The sequence below is a fragment of the Micromesistius poutassou genome, assembly GCF_964030765.1.
Source record: "Micromesistius poutassou genome assembly, chromosome: 4".
In the NCBI taxonomy this organism is placed as follows: Eukaryota; Metazoa; Chordata; class Actinopteri; order Gadiformes; family Gadidae; genus Micromesistius; species Micromesistius poutassou.
In genome coordinates, this window is record NC_140274.1 from 5,572,051 (window position 1) to 5,591,141 (window position 19,091).

General features: G+C 47.9%; 1 protein-coding gene across 1 annotated transcript in view; it reads left to right on the forward strand.

Annotated features, from left to right (window-relative positions):
• myo7aa (myosin VIIAa) overlaps window positions 1-16,717 on the forward strand; it is a gene marked incomplete at its 5' end in the record, with an annotated part of 33,972 nt that extends 17,255 nt beyond the window's left edge. The window contains 30 exon segments of the mRNA XM_084467274.1: window positions 15-108; window positions 111-217; window positions 700-876; window positions 1,886-1,975; window positions 2,437-2,555; window positions 2,998-3,124; window positions 3,291-3,410; window positions 4,416-4,589; window positions 5,107-5,181; window positions 5,183-5,335; window positions 5,847-5,987; window positions 5,989-6,009; window positions 6,011-6,016; window positions 6,557-6,674; window positions 6,771-6,897; window positions 7,614-7,783; window positions 8,039-8,229; window positions 8,408-8,532; window positions 9,672-9,818; window positions 10,147-10,332; window positions 11,158-11,313; window positions 12,131-12,236; window positions 12,359-12,472; window positions 12,755-12,842; window positions 13,256-13,362; window positions 13,807-13,992; window positions 14,147-14,263; window positions 14,457-14,540; window positions 15,210-15,329; window positions 15,604-16,717. Coding sequence (XP_084323400.1) covers window positions 15-108; window positions 111-217; window positions 700-876; window positions 1,886-1,975; window positions 2,437-2,555; window positions 2,998-3,124; window positions 3,291-3,410; window positions 4,416-4,589; window positions 5,107-5,181; window positions 5,183-5,335; window positions 5,847-5,987; window positions 5,989-6,009; window positions 6,011-6,016; window positions 6,557-6,674; window positions 6,771-6,897; window positions 7,614-7,783; window positions 8,039-8,229; window positions 8,408-8,532; window positions 9,672-9,818; window positions 10,147-10,332; window positions 11,158-11,313; window positions 12,131-12,236; window positions 12,359-12,472; window positions 12,755-12,842; window positions 13,256-13,362; window positions 13,807-13,992; window positions 14,147-14,263; window positions 14,457-14,540; window positions 15,210-15,329; window positions 15,604-15,696 — 3,639 coding nt within the window. The 3' untranslated portion in view covers window positions 15,697-16,717.
• Window positions 16,718-19,091: the final 2,374 nt, after the last annotated feature.

The following is a 19,091-nucleotide window of genomic DNA, read 5'->3' on the forward strand; positions in this document are numbered from 1 at the left end:
GTGTGTGTGTGCAGGACCTGGAGCGTAACCGCAGGGAGCTGATGGAGGAGGACCTGGATGAGGCCCTGCCTCTCCCGGAGGACGAAGAGGAGGACCTGTCCGAGTACAAGTTGCCAAGTACTCCGCCACCTACTTCCAGGGGCCCAGCTCCCACACCTACGTCAGGCGACCCCTCAAACAGCCGCTGCTCTTCCACGACGACGAGGGAGACCAGCTGGTACGGCAGCCTTGACCTTTCACCTTTCACCCGCTGTGACCTCTCTGGATTCGCTTGTGACATGGTGAAAGGATGTGATTGGCCGGCCGATGTTGTCTCTGACTCTGACCGTTGAGCAGAGTGTGTGATTGAATCTGAACATAAGTATGAATGTGAGGAACGGCGTGAGTAGTAATAAATAACTAATAACTACAGAAAGTCTACGTCTTGTACTGATTCCTTAAGCTTCCTTCCACTCTGTCCAGTGTTTTTGTTGGTTTTCGTGTTTTCTTAAACATGGTGGTGCAACAAATATTTGTATGCCTTCATTGTTCCCCTTCCCCCCTGTGTGCCCTTTTGATGAACGTGCAAAGAAGTATTCTGACTATCCAATGTGTTAATATTTCATGGTTTATTCTCTTTCATTTCCCAAACTTTTTAAAATCTTTCTGCCATTGAGGTTCTCCATCATCAGATCTTGGCTGTTGACCCCCCTCCTGCAGGCGGCGCTGGCGGTGTGGATCACGGTGTTGAGGTTCATGGGAGATCTGCCCGAGCCCAAGTACCACACGGCCATCAGCGACGGCAGCGAGAAGATCCCCGTGATGACCAAGATCTACGAGACCCTCGGCAAGAAGACCTACAAGAGGGAGCTGCAGGCGCTGCAGGGGGACGGAGAGGTCAGTGTGGGGGGGGTGACGGAGAGGTCTGTGTGGGGGGGAGAGGTCAGTGTTGGGGGGGGACGGGAGAGGTCAGTGTGGGGGGGAGAGGTCAGTGTGGGGGGGGGGAGAGGTCAGTGTGGGGGGGGACGGAGAGGTCAGTGTGGGGGGGGACGGAGAGGTCAGTGTGGGGGGGGGGAGAGGTCAGTGTGGGGGGGGTGACGGAGAGGTCAGTGTGGGGGGGGTGACGGAGAGGTCAGTGTGGGGGGGGATGAGGTCAGTGTGGGGGGGGTGACGGAGAGGTCAGTGTGGGGTGACGGAGAGGTCAGTGTGGGGGGGGGGTGGAGAGGTCAGTGTGGGGGCTGCAGGGGGACAGAGAGGTCAGTGTGGGGGGTGGGGGGAGAGGTCAGTGTGGGGGTGGGGGGAGAGGGTCAGTGTGGGAGGGGAGAGGTCAGTCTGGGGGGGCTGCAGGGGGAGGGGGGGGTCAGTATTATAGGGAGTCCTATTCATAAGGTGAACGTGTAACCTGACTGGTGGACTAAGGACATGTAGCTGGAGATGTTTACTTCTCAGCTCATTTCATCCACTGTCTGGTGCAGTTGGTTCTTCTAGGACATAGCTAAGATTGACTTAACGACTACTATCCACTTGACCACCACTAATAAATACAAAACGAAACTGTGAGCTACTCTGTACTCTGGCCAGTAGTTTGAATTGTTGTTGTAGTTCATTATTGATTGTACACCTTGATGTACAATCAATCAATGTACAATGTTCTCAGCCTCAACTGTGAAACTGTTTGGATTTAACACTCTGCTAAATGACTAAATGGAAATGTAATCTACATTGATCATAAAGCTTTGACGAGACAGTGATGATGATGAAGGGTGATGATGATGGTGATGATGATGGTGATGATGATGGTGATATTGATGATGATGATGGTCATGATGATGGTGATATTGATTATGATGATGGGGATGAGGATGATCATGATGACAAAGCTGTTCCTGCTCTCTCTCACTCACAGACCCCTCCTGACGAGAGTCACAAGAAGAACAGCGTCCGCCACAAGATGGTGTCCCTCACGCTGAAGAAGAAGTCCAAGATAACGGTGGAGGTACGGCAACATTTTAAGGACATTTGATGCTCCACAACGTGACTTTCACCGCAGATTGCGTTTGGTCTGAAGCAGCTAATTGACCCAATGTCTGTAGAATGAGAGCAATCCATCTATGAGCCAGGGAATCATGGTCTCCAATTTAACCAATAGTGGGACATTACACTGCGAGGAACTGACACAAATCTAATACTGAGTCGAAGTGGAAAACCAACGTTGTTTATTGGTTTCATGACTGACATAACAAACAAGAAAGGTTCATTTAAGAACATAGTTGCTACTTGCTTTGCGGATTAGTTTTTGTCTCACCTGGTGTTGACAACCTCATCGCCGTGCCAATGCTCTCTGTCTCTCTCTCACTGCTATACTCACTCTGGCCACCAGAGGGCGCCAGTGTGCCCAGTGACTTAGCATCTTTAAAACACAGAAGCCATCTGTAACAGAAGCCTCCACCTCCTCAGGTCACCAAGCGGCTCCACGACGGGGAGTACGGGAACAGCATGCTGGAGGACCGGCCCACCTCCAACCTGGAGAAGCTGCACTTCATCATCGGCAACGGGATCCTGAGGCCGGCCCTGAGGTGCACACACACACACACACACTCATACCACACACACACACATACGCACACGGACGCACATGCACGCATGCACACACACGCACAAGGACGGACACATACACACACACACACACGCGCATGGACGCTAACACATACCCACGCATACCCGGACGCACACACAAATGCACGTGTGCACAAATATTCACACACACACACACACACACACACACACACATGAAAATGTGTGGAAGTGTGTACTTGTTTAACACTTTAACACGCTCCAATCTCATTATCATATTAACACTCTCACACTTCTTAAATGCAACCGCAGTATTTGCATGATGTGACACATTGAGCAAATGACTTTTTTGAAATACATAGAAAATTGCTTATGAAAAATAGAAAATGATTCAGTATATTGAGTAATATATACTGTGTGTGTGTGTGTGTGTGTGTACACCAGGGATGAGATCTACTGCCAGATCTGTAAGCAGCTGAGTCAGAACCCGTCTAAGAGCTCCCACGCGCGCGGCTGGATCCTCATCTCGCTGTGCGTCGGCTGCTTCGCGCCCTCCGACAAGTTCCTCAAGGTCAGCAGGACCCTGGGGGTCACAGGTCACAGGTCTCATGGACTCACACCGTCTCATGGACTCACACCGTCTCATGGAATCACACTGTGTGTGTGTGTGTGTGTGTGTGTGTGTGTGTGTGTGTGTGTGTGTGTGTGTGTGTGTGTGTGTGTGTGTGTGTGTGTAGTACCTGAGGAACTTCATCAGTGGAGGCCCCCCGGGCTACGCCCCCTACTGTGAGGAGAGGCTGAGGCGGACCTTCGTCAACGGGAGCAGAACCCAACCCCCGTCCTGGCTGGAGCTCCAGGTACCAGACACCACAACCCAGGCCTGAACTCATCACACTCAGATGTGTTATTACCTTCAGTAAATGTCTTCAGGATTTGTATTGCAATAAAATAATGCAATACATTCTTATAATGTATTATGGTTGTATTATGGCTTATAATGTATTATAAGCGCTTCAAAAAGGTTTATGAACAGAAAAAGGCAAAAGGCTTAAAGAACGACTACACTCATCTTGTTGCTCTTGACTCTTCTCCTCCTCCCCCCCTCCCCTCCTCTCCCCCTCTCCCCTTCTCCCACTCTGCCACCTCTCTCTCCTCTGCCCCTTTGATCTCTGCTCCCCCTCTCCTCTCCTCTTCTTTCCTCTCCTCTTTTATTATCTCATCTCCCCATCCCCTCCCCCCCTCTCCTCCCCTCTCTCATCTCCTCTTTCCTCCTCCTCTCCTCCCCTCCTGCACTCCACCTCTCCTCTCCTATCATCTCTCATCCCTTCCTCCTCTCCACCCCCCCCTCCTCCCCTTTCTCTTCCTCTCTCCTCCCTTCTCTCCTCCTCCCCTCCTCCCCTCTCTCCTCCTCCCTTCCTCTCCTCCTCCCCTTCTCATCTCCTCGTCTCTCTCCTCCCCTCTCTCCTCCTCCCCTCCTCCCCTCTCTCCTCCTGCCCTCCTCCCCTCTCTCCTCCTCCCCTTCCCGTCTCCTCCCCTCTCTCCTCCCCTCTCTCCTCCTCCCCTCTCTCCTCCTCTTCTCCTCCCCTCTCTCCTCCTCTCCTCCTCCCCTCCTCCCTTCCTCCCCTCTCTCCTCCTCCCCTTCTCATCTCCTCGTCTCTCTCCTCCCCTCTCTCCTCCTCCCCTCCTCCCTTCTCTCCTCCTGCCCTCCTCCCCTCTCTCCTCCTCCCCTTCCCGTCTCCTCGTCTCTCTCCTCCCCTCTCTCCTCCTGCCCTCCTCCCCTCTCTCCTCCCCTCTCTCCTCCTCCCCTTCCCATCTCCTCGTCTCTCTCCTCCCCTCTCTCCTCCTCTCCTCCTCCTCTCTAGGCCACTAAGTCCAAGAAGCCCGTCATGCTCCCGGTGACCTTCATGGATGGGACCACCAAGACCCTGCTGACGGACTCGGCCACCACGGCCCAGGAGCTGTGCAGCGCGCTCTCAGACAAGATCAACCTGAAGGACCGCTTCGGCTTCTCCCTCTACATCGCCCTGTTCGACAAGGTGAGCGCCGCTCCCCTGGGACACCTCAGACCTGGGACAGCGCGGAGGAACGTCCCCATCAGAGTAGTGTTGTAACCCGCGCAGGTCCTGTATTTATCGTGGCTTATTCAGTGGGTCCCAGGGGCTGAGGGCCGAGTCACCATTCCAACTCCTGCGTCCAGGAGCAATGTGGAACGTCCACTTCCACATTGCTCCTGTTCCTCCGGCTAGACAACTAGCTGCTCCTGCTCGTCTCTTGAGCAGGAGCAGTTAGAAGAAGACACAGAAAGGGTTCTGGAATGGAGCCCTCCATCTCACCCCAATCATCTTCCTCCTCTTCACTCCTCCTCTTCTTCCTCCTCCTCCTCTTCCCTCCTCCTCCTTCTCCTCTTCCTCCCCTTCCTCCTCTTCCTCCTCCTCTTCCTCCCCGTCCTCCTCCTCTTTCTCCTCCCTTCCTCCTCCTCCTCCTCCTCCTCTTCCCGTCCTCCTCCTCCTCTTCCTCCTCCCCCTCCCCTTCCTCCTGGCTCCGCCCCCCCAGGTGTCGTCCCTGGGCAGCGGGAGCGACCACGTGATGGACGCCGTGTCCCAGTGCGAGCAGTACGCCAAGGAGCAGGGGGGCGCAGGAGAGGAACGCGCCCTGGAGGCTGTTCTTCAGGAAGGAGATCTTCACCCCCTGGCACGACCCCAGCGAGGACATGGTGGCCACCAACCTCATCTACCAGCAGACCATCCGCGGGGTCAAGTTCGGGGAGTACCGCTGTGACAGGGTGAGTGCTGTCTATTAAGGCTGTCATCAGAGTGTGTCTGTGACAGGGTGAGCGCTGTCTATTAAGGCTGTCATCAGAGTGTGTCTGTGACAGGGTGAGCGCTGTTTATTAAGGCTGTCATCAGAGTGTGTCTGTGACAGGGTGAGTGCTGTCTATTAAGGCTGTCATCAGAGTGCGTCTGTGACAGACAGACCCGAGAGAGTGGTTTAAAAGGAAAATAAACAGTGTATTTATTTGTTAAAGTTGTGTTCATTTCAGTTGTGCACCTATGATTGGTTATGCAAGATATTAGCACTGCTTACAGAACAGTTCAGAACTGCTGCCGCACTCTACTTAATTCAGTGTACTTATCCTGACATCTTCAGAGCCTTCGGGATGACCTTGCAGGATTAGTTTCCTTGCAGCCATTTACATAAATATGCACTCCTCTTTTCCCTACTCTCCAACGTCCCCCCCCCCACCTCCTCCCCCTCTCTCTCCCCCGTCTGCCCCTCCCCCCCCTCCCCTGCAGGATGACTTGGCAGAGCTGGCGTCCCAGCAGTACTACGTGGACTACGGCTCTGAGATCCTGCACGAGCGTCTCCTTAGCCTCATCCCGTCCTACATCCCCGACCGCGAGGTCAGCACCGCCCGCACCGTGGAGAAGTGGGCCGGGCCTCATCATGGCCGCCCACAAAAAAGGTACTCCCCGCTGGGGTGGGCTCTGCCACATCCCCCCTCCCCTTCTGCCACATCCCCCCTCCCTTCTGCCACATCCCCCCTTCCCTTCTGCCACATCCCCCCCCCCCCCCCCCCCCCTTCTGCTCCCTCCAGCTACTTCTGGTGAACCTTCTGATCGAAATAAAGAAATAAAGAACTGAGTAACAAATGGAGGAGACTCTGCTTCACATTAGGACTAACATGTTTTTTAAATATAAATAAAAACCTGCACAGATATTTTTGAAGAATGTTAAGAATGTAAACAAGAACTAGTCAATAACAGGTTAACGCTATTTGGAACAATGTCATAGAAAAAAGGAGGAAGAGGAGAGGGGAAGATGACAAAGAGGATTAAGGAAGAGGATTAACGCTCATGAGGTTTTCTGTACATTCAGGGATGTGAATATCACTTTGAACCCTCTCCCTCCCCCCTCTCCCTCTCCCCTCACCCTCCTCCCTCTCACCTCCTCCCTCCCCCTCCCCCTCCCCCTCCCCCTCCCCTCTCCCTCCCTCCCTGACCAGGCCATCTACACCCAGAAGAGGTTTGATGCTCAGAAGGTGAAGGAGGAGGTGGTGGACTTTTCCCGCCACAAATGGCCACTGCTCTTCTCCCGCTTCTACGAGGCCTTCAAGTTCTCAGGTGAGGCTCTTCCTACGCTCTCAGTGTGGAAAGAACGATAAAGACTGTTACTGAGATGAAAGTCCCACATTACGCACCCATGTCTCCTCCCCGCAGGCCCCAGCCTCCCGAAGAACGACGTCATCGTGGCCGTCAACTGGACCGGAGTCTACTTTGTGGACGAGCAGGAGCAGGTCCTCCTGGAACTCTCTTTCCCAGACGTCACGGCAGTCTCCAGCAGCAAGTGAGAGCTGTTTGGAGTTGTAGTCCATTGTCAGCTCTGGTCCAATCATCGGATGACTTTAATACTTCCTCATTGTTATCGCTTTCCTCAAACCGATTACTTCCACAAATCTCTTTTATGCGATATTGTCATTCCTGGATAACCGTCATTTCTCATTATATGCTTCTTCCTCATGCATCTTTATCTATTGGGCTCTTCTTCTTATTTTTATAATGGTTCCTGCCGAAGGTTCTCTCTCTCTCTTACTCTCTCTCTTCCTTCACCTTTATCTCCCCCCTCTGTTTACCTCCAGTCCTTAAATGCCGCTCTGTCCTTTTCCTATCCTCTCCATCCTCCATGTTCTGTTTTTAATCTCTCCACCTCCTCATCTATACCTGCCATCTGGGCTCTCTCTCCCTGCCCGCGGCTGGCTGCACCGCGTTATTACTCTTATCTCTCTCTCTCTCTCTCTCTTGCTCTCTCTCCATCTTGCTCTCTAAAAATCTCTTACTCTCTTTCTCTCTCTCTCTCTTCTTTTTTTACCAAGTTCTTATTTCTCAGTATGTTTGAAATCCAATCTCATTTGGGCGATCTCTTTCGCTCTAATGCTCTCTCTCTCTCTCTCTCTCTCTCTCTCTCTCTCTCTCTCTCTCTCTCTCTCTCTCTCTCTCTCTCTCTCTCTCTCTCTCTCTCTCTCTCTCTCCCCCTCCCTCTCTCTCCCTCTCTCTCCCTCTCAGGGGAGGGAAGCTACAGGGCCAGAGCTTCACCCTGGCGACCATAAAAGGGGACGAGTACACTTTCACTTCCAACAACGCAGAGGACATCCGTGACCTTGTGGTGACCTTCTTGGAAGGCCTGAGGAAGAGGTCAAAGTTTGTGGTGGCCCTGCAGGATAACCCCAATCCAGGTAGGTCCTTCAAATGGATGAATAGAGGATAGTCTTGGAGGGAGGGTGTTCCCTTCATTAATTAATTAGGTGTATCTAAAGATATTCACTGTCAGTCAGAAAGATAAAATAATTATAGTTATGAATAATATGTGTGTTATTCAGTGTTATTTAATTGCAATAAAAATATGCACAATTTGCAGTATAACAAACTAAACCTAATGTTATTTCCAACCTTTATTTTGCAAAACATTTACATTTTCCCTCAATGACCAGCGGGGGAGGAGTCAACGTTCCTGAGCTTCCTGAAGGGAGACCTGATCCTATTGGACCAGGACACCGGGGAGCAGGTGCTCAACTCTGGTTGGGCACATGGGATCAACGAGCGGACCAATCAGAGAGGAGATTTCCCCGCTGATTGTGTCTATGTGCTGCCCACCATGACGAAACCCCAGCCAGATATAGTGGTGTGTCTGTCCACCTGTCTCTGTATTTGTGTAAATCTGTTGGTCTGTTTGAGTTCATTTCATTTAACTTAATCTAACAAATGTTATCTTATTCATTGGGTCTTCTATTTAATGTATTTCCATTCTCACCAGCGTATTCATATTCTAATGAGCGTAATTCCATATTCTGACCAATCAGGCGCTGGTTACCATGACGCCAGACCAGCGGCAGGAGTCTGTGCGCGTGTCTCACATGGCGCTGCCCGACTCCTCTGAGAGGATGAAACCGTACACGCTGGAGGAGTTCTCCTACGACTACTTCAGGTACACACACACACACGCACGCACACACACACACACACACACACGCACGCACGCACGCACGCACGCACGCACGCACACACATATACACACACATACATAAGCATGCATGCACACACACTAACGTATACACATTAACACACGCACATGTACATTAACATAGATTATCACACATTATAAAACGGGTGGCTTAAATCAAGCGATCTGATTGGTTCCCAACTGTTGTATATTCAGGAGCGGACCGTACTGTTAAGCAAACCAGGCCCTGGAGCCCCAGGCCCCATAGAGGCCTTTTGGGGCCCCCAAAATGCCGTCTTTATATTTCTTCCCCATATCTATATTGTTTTTATAAAAATCCCGTCATAATAGCAGCGCTGGGATGTCCAATTACTCACGCATTGACGGTCTCCCTGCTAACGCACGAAGCAATCATGCAACTTCGGTACGCCCGCCCCTCCGTCTGCCACTGCGTATATTGAGCGTATACACAGAGTTCAGTATCACTCCGTGCCTAACTTGAACTGTTGTTTATTTATATATAAAAGCAATAGCATAGTTCACTGAAGCCTAAAAACATGTTGATTGCTGGAGAGGGTGGAAATGTTGTAAAGCAATAGGCACACGGTGAGTAAACTCGATAGTAGGCTAAATTGCCGGCAAACCAAGCTACCGTCTCTAACCTTCTCTCTGAAGGACGCTACAGTGTGTTGCATAGCAACCGCCGCACATTTTGCAGGCAGCCAGGAGGGACTACTTTTTTGTATTTGTTAAAAAAAAATGCTTTTCCGACTTTATCGTTTTTTCAAAATTTAGGGTGTCTATGACTTTCATTTCGCCATACTTACGTAACCGTTTTATAAAAGCAATAGATCACTTCAGTCAGTGAAATGAGATTTCACTTCAGACAGTTAAGGGACAACGCCCCTTAACTGTGGTATAATGAGAACATACCACAGCCTCGTCGTGATCTATTGCTTAATTAACATACATTAACACACACATACACGCACACACACAGTTACTTTTCTTACTCTCTGCTTCTCTTCTCTCTCCCTCTCCCCTTCTCTCTCTGTCTCTCTGTCATCTGTCTCTGTCTCTCTCTCTCTCTCTCCATCCCTTCGTTACCCCTCCTCCTGCTGCAGACCCCCTCCCAAGCACACCCTGAGCAGGGTGATGATCACCAAGAACCGGGGGAAGGACAAGCTGTGGAGCTGCACCCGGGAGCCGCTGAAGCTGCCCCTCCTCAAGAAGGTCATCAACCACGAGGAGCTGGCCCAGGACGCCTGCCTGTCCTTCATCGATATCCTGCTCCACGGGGGAGGGGGAGAGAGAGAGAGGGGGGGAGAGAGAGAGAGAGAGAGAGAGAGAGAGAGAGAGAGAGAGAGAGAGAGGGAGAGGGAGAGGGAGAGCGAGCAAGCGATTAGGTAGTTGTGTATTATATACAATTTTATAAGATGTAAATATAACATTAAAATACAGATTTGACACCGTAATGTTAACACCTCAAATACAAAATAACTAAATGGTTAACTATATAAGTTTACTTAAAAAGTTACCTTAGAGGACACAATGAGAAAGAGGGACAACAAGAGAGAAAAATAAGATGGGTAAAGCCAGCGCACTGCTGTTGGCCTTGACGGCGTTCCCACCTATGATGAAGTACATGGGCGACTACCCGTCCAAACGGACCCGCTCCGTCAACGAGCTCACCGACCAGATCTTCGAGGGAGCACTGAAGGCGGAGCCACTGAAGGACGAGATCTACAGCCAGATCATCAAGCAGCTCACGGACAACCACGTCAAGTAGGTCAAAGGTCAACCACGTCCAGTAGGTCATAGGTCAACCACGTCCAGTAGGTCACAGGTCAACCACGTCCAGTAGGTCAACCACGTCCAGTAGGTCAAAGGTCGACCACGTCAAGTAGGTCAAAGGTCAACTACGTCAAGTAGGTCAACCACGTCAAGTGGGTCAACCATGTCAGGTAGGTCATAGGTCAACCAGGTCAGGTGGGTCATAGGTCAACCAGGTGAGGTAGGTCATAGGTCAACCACGTCAGGTAGGTCATAGGTCAACCAGGTCAGGTAGGTCATAGGTCAACCACATCAGGTAGGTCATAGGTCAACCAGGTCAGGTAGGTCATAGGTCAACCAGGTCAGGTAGGTCCGCTGCCACGGTTTAGTCCACCCGACCACCTTTATGTTAGAACACATGACAACTATACTGAGTTCTCCTTAACATATATACCTTTTTCTATGTAGGTACAGTTTCCAGTAAAAATAATTATTGTTTTAAAATCTATTGAAGTGTAGGCTTTTTTTAATTTTATTTTTTATAAATATGTAATTAAAGTATTGCCTCTGATTTGCTGAAAAGAGTGTTTTCACTCATTTTAGCCAATCATAACATCTTCTTGCAATAACCAGTGATTCTCTGAAGCTGGTCCTGGGCGGCTATTTGAATGTCTGCACACCATTATCCTAATGAGACCTCTGTGCTGATTGGTCAGAACCACTTGACCAATCGATGCACAGCAACCAAACGCACTGCATCCTTCAGCAGCAGAATGATTTATCTTGTGTGTGTGTGTTTGCGTGTTTGCGTGTGTGTGTGTGTGTGTGTGTGTGTAGGTACAGTGAGGAGAAGGGCTGGGAGCTGCTCTGGTTGTGTACTGGTCTGTTCCCTCCCAGTAACGTCCTACTGCTTCACGTCCAGCGCTTCCTCCACTCCAAGAAGCACCACCCGCTGGCTGGAGACTGCATGCAGAGACTGCAAAAAGCCCTGCGGTCAGACACCCATCCTCCATCCACACACCCATCCTCCATCCACACACCCATCCTCCATCCACACACCCATCCTCCATCCACACACCCATCCTCCATCCACACATTCATCCTCCATCCACACACCCATCCTCCATCCACACACCCATCCTCCATCCACACATTCATCCTCCATCCACACACCCATCCTCCATCCACACACCCATCCTCCATCCACACACCCATCCTCCATCCACACATTCATCCTCCATCCACACATTCATCCTCCATCCACACATTTATTCAGGTGTGCGTGTCCACCTAGATGTGTGACCGATAGATGAGCAACGTTTGCTACAGTCCACTGGGTAGGCTGCTAGACTGATCTGTCCAGCACACATCTAGGTGGACACGCCCACTTTCTGCCCCTTATGAAGTTATAAGGGGCAGATTTTCAAAACGGCTTGTGACGGCTAATCACACCACACCTGGTGGAATGTCATGGCACCTTTAAAGTATTGCCTCTCATTCATTCATCCACCCATTCATCATTCATCCATCCATCCATCATTCATCCATCCAATCTTGCATATCTCTCGTCCATTTAACCACTAATTCATCCATTCATCCTTATCCATCCTTACATAGCTCCTATTCATCCCTACATCCATCACACATCCATCCATTATCAATCCAACCATCCACCCACAATGAAAAACGATTTATTCCAAATCCCTTTATCATCCATCTAACAACAATATACCGTATTCGTATTTCATATGGACTGACTTCCGCGTTTCGTGGATTTCACTGTTGTTGTCTGTCGTTGCCATGGCAACAGGAGTGGATCAAGGAAGTACCCTCCTCATCTGGTGGAGGTGGAGGCCATCCAACACAAGACCACCCAGATCTTCCACAAAGTCTACTTTCCAGATGACACAGACGAGGTAAAAACATATACATCCTATATATATATATATATATATTTATATATATATATAGATCATCGTCACTGTGTATAAATGGATGGTAATGGTGTGTGTGTGTGCGTGCGTTTGTGTGTCTCCAGGCATTTGAGGTGGAGTCCAGCACCAAGGCTAAAGACTTCTGTCTGAACATATCCACCAGGCTGCTGCTCAAGTCCTCAGAGGGCTTCAGTCTCTTCGTCAAGATCTCTGATAAGGTGAGAACCACACGGCCCACAGCGCAGCCGGGGGACTCTGGTGGTTTCACCCCAGTGGGCGGCATTCAACTTGAACTGCGTGTTTGTGTTGTTTGTGTGGGTGTCTGTATGTTTACACTATATGCGTGTGTGTGTGTGTGTGTGTTTGTGCGTGCCTGTGTGCATCTGTGCATGCCTGTGTGTGTGATTGTGTGTGCTTGTTTGTGTGTGCGTCTGTGCCTGCCTGTGTGTGTGCTTGTGTGTGTGTGTGTGTGTGTGTGTGTGTGTGTGTGTGTGTTGCAGGTCATCAGTGTACCAGAGGGAGATTTCTTCTTTGACTTTGTGAGGCACCTGACTGACTGGATCAAGAAAGCCCGGCCGGCTAAAGAAGGTGAGCCCCCCCAGAGGCCTGGGTTGAGAGTCCCGTGTCCTTGCTCCACCACGACCTGATCCACTAAAAGCTTTACGTTACCATGCCCATAATTCTCTGTCCCCATTCCAGTATTTTCCACAAGTGATGACCGCAGTTTATTCATTGCCTGTCTGAGGACTTGGTGTCACGTTGTAGTTTATCTGAGGACTCTCTCTCTCTCTCTCTCTCCCATCGCTCTCCTCTGCTTTTTACTTTTCATTCTTATTTTCCATCCTCCATCTTTCTCTCCTCTCCCTCCCTCTCTCTCTCTGACTGTCTCTCTCGCCCTCTCTCGCTCTCTCTCTCCTTCTCCTGCTTCTCTCTTTCTCTGTCTGTCTGTCTGTCTCTCTCTCTCTCTGCTCTGTGTTTCTCTTGCTCGCTCTACCATGCAGGGATCGTCCCCTCCCTGACCTACCAGGTGTTTTTTATGAAGAAACTCTGGACCACGACGGTTCCAGGGAAGGACGCTTTTGCAGACTCCATATTTCACTACTACCAGGTGTGTTTGTGTTGTTTGTTAGAAAGAACAACCAATCAATAGACGTGAACAGGTCAGTCTAAAATGTGTGTGGCTGCCCAAAGAAATATTGTAATATTTATGCGTACACAACTGCATGGCCTACCTCAAAAGCACAAACTCCAAACTGAGTATATATATAATGTATAAGTCCTCTTTTTGACTAAGGCATTTTTGACGTTAAATACAAGATGAACCTTAAAATACAACTTAGGCAATTGCTGCTGCAAAATGCTATGAGGCCAATGATTATCTTCATGAATCTTTTGTTTGTGAAAGCCATGCAAAGAATAAGCATCCCATTATTTAGGTTGTGTAGTTAATTGCCCCCACATATACATTGACTAGTTTTGTCATCTCCATCCTTGTGTTCCTCTCTGTCGTGGCCCTCCTGCGGTGCTCCCTCCTGGTGGTGGGGGGGGTCAGGAGCTGCCTAAGTACCTCCGTGGGTACCACAAGTGTTCCCGGGAGGAGGTCTTCCAGCTCGGGGCCCTCATCTACCGGGTCAAGTTCGAAGACGACAAGTCCCACTTCCCTGCCATCCCGAAGATGCTCCGGGATATCGTGCCCCAGGATCTGATCCGACAGATGTCGCCTGACGACTGGAAACGGGTAAAACTCCAGCGCCATCTAAACTGTAAAAGTGATACTTTGAAGGGTTAATACCGTGTTGACCAAGCGTGTGTGTGTGTGTGTGTCTGTGCATGTGCGTGTGATTGTGTGTGTGTGTGCTTGTCTGTGCGTGTGTGTCTGTGGGTGACTGTAGTCTGTAGTGTCGTACTTTAACAAGCAGTCGGGGAAATCGCGGGACGAGGCCAAACTCATGTTCCTGAAGCTCATCTACAAATGGCCGACCTTTGGCTCCGCCTTCTTTGAGGTCAAGGTGAGACTGGCAGCCATGTGTGTCTGTGAATCATTCCTTTCTTATTTGTGTACCTTTCTTTCTTTACCTTACCGTTCTTTTATCATTTATCCTGTCATTTATCCTTTCCAATTGAAATACGTCTCTCGTATTATCACATCAAATCATATGTTTTATTCTATTTACGTAAAGACATATGATCGTGTCACTCTAGCAAACCACAGAGCCCAGTTTCCCCGAGATTCTGCTGATCGCCATCAACAAGCACGGAGTCAGCCTCATAGACCCCAAGACCAAGGTACATCATCATCTCCATGGAAACGACCAAACAACCTGCGTATGAAGCTAGCTAGTAGGCCTGGGCGATATGGCTGAAAGACATATCACGATATAACTTGATCATATTGATCGATATCGATAACTATTGATAATTTTAATGACCTAAAAAGACTAGGAATTGATTTAAACACTTCTGTTGAACACTTAATATGACCTTCCACTGATCTTCATTGATAAATACTCCAATACAACAATGAAAAACACTCAAATATTGTAAATAAGTATGGAACCGTGTTTGTACAAACAAACAAACCCAGCTGCTAGATTCGGTGATCCATTCTCTTATCGACATATATTGAACATGTTTTATATTGATATTGATCAATGCAGTCTATCACGATACGATCATTTATTGTTTTATTGCCCAGGCCTACTAGCTAGCAACACAAGCTGCATGCTGAGCCTCCTCACAAGCTCCAGCAGAGTCAGACTCGAGCGCTGATGGGCTAATCAAGGGGAGGAAACCCATTTGGTGTTTCACCGTCGCTGCTCTGTGGGAAGCAGTACCAGTTCATTTTCAATTTATAAATGCATTTTAGTTTTCTATAAATAGTTTTTTTATCCATTTCTTTCTGTGTGTGTGTGTGTGTGTGTATATATATTTGTGTGTGTGTGTGTGTGTGTGCAGGACATCCTGAACACTCACCCCTTCACTAAGATCTCCAACTGGAGCAGTGGGAACACCTACTTCCACATCACCATCGGCAACCTGGTCCGAGGGAGCAAGCTGCTCTGTGAGACCTCGCTGGTGAGCCACACACACACCAACACACACCACACTGAAGCAACATTGTGGACTCAAATCAAGAGATTTAGTTGATTATTCGAAATTCTAACTTTTGAGAAGGAGAAACATTGATTTTCATTGATTTTAAGGCGCAGTGTCACCAACCCTCTTAGAATTAACTAAACTGTTCTATTTAGTGAAGAGGTATTTTCCAGTATTTCAGTGATTTATTTCCGCATACCTTTCCATTAATACAGTGTGTACGTGTGTGTTTGTGCGTGTGTTTGGTCCACAGGGCTACAAGATGGACGACCTGCTGACCTCCTACATCAGCCAGATGCTGACCACCATGAGCAAGCAGCGCTCTGGGCGGAGTCACAACAAGTGAACGTCTTATTGGCAGGAGGCGGCCGATCTCATCCGGCTCCTGCGTCCCATTGGCCATCCCTGCAGCTGGGGGCGGACCTTCGCCTACAAGCTGTGGCAGATGAGCCGCAGTCCTTCGCCTAGCTCGGTGGGGTCAAAGTTCACCGCGGAGAGTTCGGCGGCGAGCAGCGACCCTGGCGAGGGCCCGAGCCAAGGCCCCAGCAGCGGTTACTACAACTTCTACGAGGACGAGCCCTCCAGCGAGGACGACTACCTCTAGAAGACCCGCCCCACTCCTCCTCCTCGTCCATGCAGACGCTGCCCTACTTCTGGATGAGGATCAGACATAGAGCCACACCGCCCATCGGGAGAACCAACATAGGCAATGATCCATTACCTGATCCATACTATGGAACATTCAGTGGCGGACAAAAACCCACCGGCTGTATTTTAAATAGTATGAAGATGAGCTTCAGTCTCTGTCTGATGGGGAATAGATCCTAGGAAGGTGAAATATAGCCCTCAAAGCAGCAAACTGCTTCTAACAAACTCAGTTCAGTTTTCATTTTTTGAGCTTACTTTTGTTGAGCACTGTTGTCAAGGAAGTTGTCCTCAAAGAAGGTTTTTATACAAGCCCATTTATTCATAGAGTTCAGTTAAAAGATGTCAACGACCAATCCTTCTCCTATCGGACAGTGCTAATGTATAGGTAATCATGTACTAGCCTTTTAAAATAGTCAACTTAATACTCCCAGCCTCTAGCTTGGAGACATTTCGGGGCAGTTACGTTAATTTAAGGATTCAATTTAAGAGAAGTCTAACAATGTCTAAGCACTACTAAAATCTTTAATATATTGAATTGATGTATTTAATGTCCATCTCGTGATTTCTTTTTTTCATTCTTTTGTTTTACTGTCTCTATATGTACTGCCTTCATTTGTTTGTTTTTCTACTTCAAAACCATGTCCCAGCATTCCTTATGTGAGCCTTAACGGCTTTTTGTACAGTCTTTGACCGTCATGTTGTTACAGTGAGGTGTCTGAATAAATTCATTTGTCCATGTTGTGTTGTCTGTGGCACTTGCTGGGTGAGCTGGTGAGTTAATAAGTGATACTTTCAGTTACAGAAGATCACCGATTTAGGGAGCAAGAAGAAATTGTCATAAATCTCTTTTACATTACAGGGAAATACTGAGACAAGTCTATAAATAGCCTATTTGTACACTTAATGAAGCAGTTTCCTCTAATGTTGTTAAACCTCTAATGGTGCCCACGGTATTAAATAATGTGAATGTGAACAATGAATGTTGACCCCTGACACTTCACATACATTTATAAACATAGGGTTACAGAATTAATTATGTTTTCAAGTATGTTGAATCCTACTGCATTTGAAGGAACCCTTTGTTTAGAAAGTGAATCCCACATTCACTTTGCTCAGCTACTGATTGAGGACCGTGGAGTTGATGTTTCTACAGCTGTCGACCACTCTGCCTCAGAGCCAGAGTTGAAGGACAGTTAAGAGTTGTTGCTAAGGAAAGTTGAAAGTTCAGAGTTGCTGCTTAGGAAAGTTGAAAGTTCAGAGTTGTTACTAAGGACAGTTCGGATCTGCTGCTTTGGAAAGGTTAACAGCACAGTCCTGGGAAGTTGTTGATCAATTTCCGATGGGTGTAGCTAGTCCCACTGACATAACATTGAATAATCAGCAACAAGAAAGGAGTAGACAAAATTAAGCAGTTGTATTGACCAAACTTTTTTTCTTAAACAATGACTTTGGTACAGAATATGATGGTACATTTGACAACATATTCAAGAATGACATTAAACGCAATCTAAGCAGCCATTTGTATGGTTGTACATTAAAGTTGCCAAGCACAATTTTTAATACATTGTTCCTTCAGTTGGAAGGACTATTCACATATACTTTCACTGAGGATGTATCAAAGACTGTCTCAGTGTACAACCAGACAAATGTGAACATTACTTCAAACTAAATGATATCTAGAGAGAAAAAGGGAAAGAGCCGTTATGCCTTTCACTTGACCAAAAGTACGAGTAGTCAAATACTTCTGAATATTGTCACAATATTTAGCAGTGGAAACTATTGCGTCTGTAATATGCGATCACCGTTTTGTTCTGTTTGGGTTTTCTGGTTGGTTTTACATGATTAAACACTGTCTAAACTGAGCACATATACACACATAGCGTCGTTAAATCCAGCAAATTGACCAGACTAGTTAGTCAGTACTACATGGTAATAGATACAGAATACAGAATGTACATAGAATTATGTACATGTCGAGGTCTACTACATACATTGTTCTACCATTCAAGTGGATAGGTCCAGTAGTCCCTGTATTGTATTTATTTGCGGTATTACCAGATAGGCCAACATGAAATCTATGCTATGACGGATTTCTAAACCAATGTGCTGTGATCAATTCCTGAAGGTACTGGTACAGGTACTGGGTAAAAACAAAGCAGGGGTCATTCTTAATGGCACTTAGCGAACATAAACAACTCAAATCTGTGCAACAAGCTAAAATCAATCCTTTAAGGATCACTAAACTAGTTTGGGATATCAAAACAAAGGAAAAAAATGTATAGTTGAAGAACTCTATTCCTTGCTCCTACGAGGGCCCATGAGGAGAAGTGGTCTACTACTACTACAGGTTAGCAGGAGTGTAAGAAGCAGATGGTATGGCCACCATGCGATGAGGAGAACCTCTTAAGGTCATGCGATGCAGCCCTCACCCACTAGGAACATCCTTCTCGGTTTCCCTCACACACACACACACACACACACACACACACACACACACACACACACACACACACACACACACACACACACACACACACACACACACACACACACACACACACACACACACACACACACACACACACACAATACTTTATGATTCACACTTTCTCAGTCCAGTTTAATCCAGTTAAGTTTCTCGGTCCCCAGCCCAGTTTAGACCAGATGGTGTTCCACTCGTCTTATGTAAATTGACCCAACTGTCAATTTACACGTTGATTAAAAACCCCAAAATCTTCATTGTGGTTAATAACCTATGATGCAACAAATAAATAGTACAGTAGGTATTTTTGCTTTCGGGCAATCTAGCCCTGCATAAATATACATTTTCAGTTTAAGACAACAAATTAAATATTTGGGGGGACAAAATACATTCATCTTGCCAGTATCGCAAATGAAAAGGATAACAGGCTTTTCTTTTACGCAACTTATGTCCATACTAAGGATTTTCTGTTCTTTTCCAGGGTATCTTTCAGTAGCTGCAAGTCCAAATTTTACCACAGGGGGTGGCAATGAGTCTGATGTTTGGCTCCAGATAAGACCGGACCATCACTTTGATTCAAGATTTTCCTTGTTTTTCTCCTCTGAGAGGAA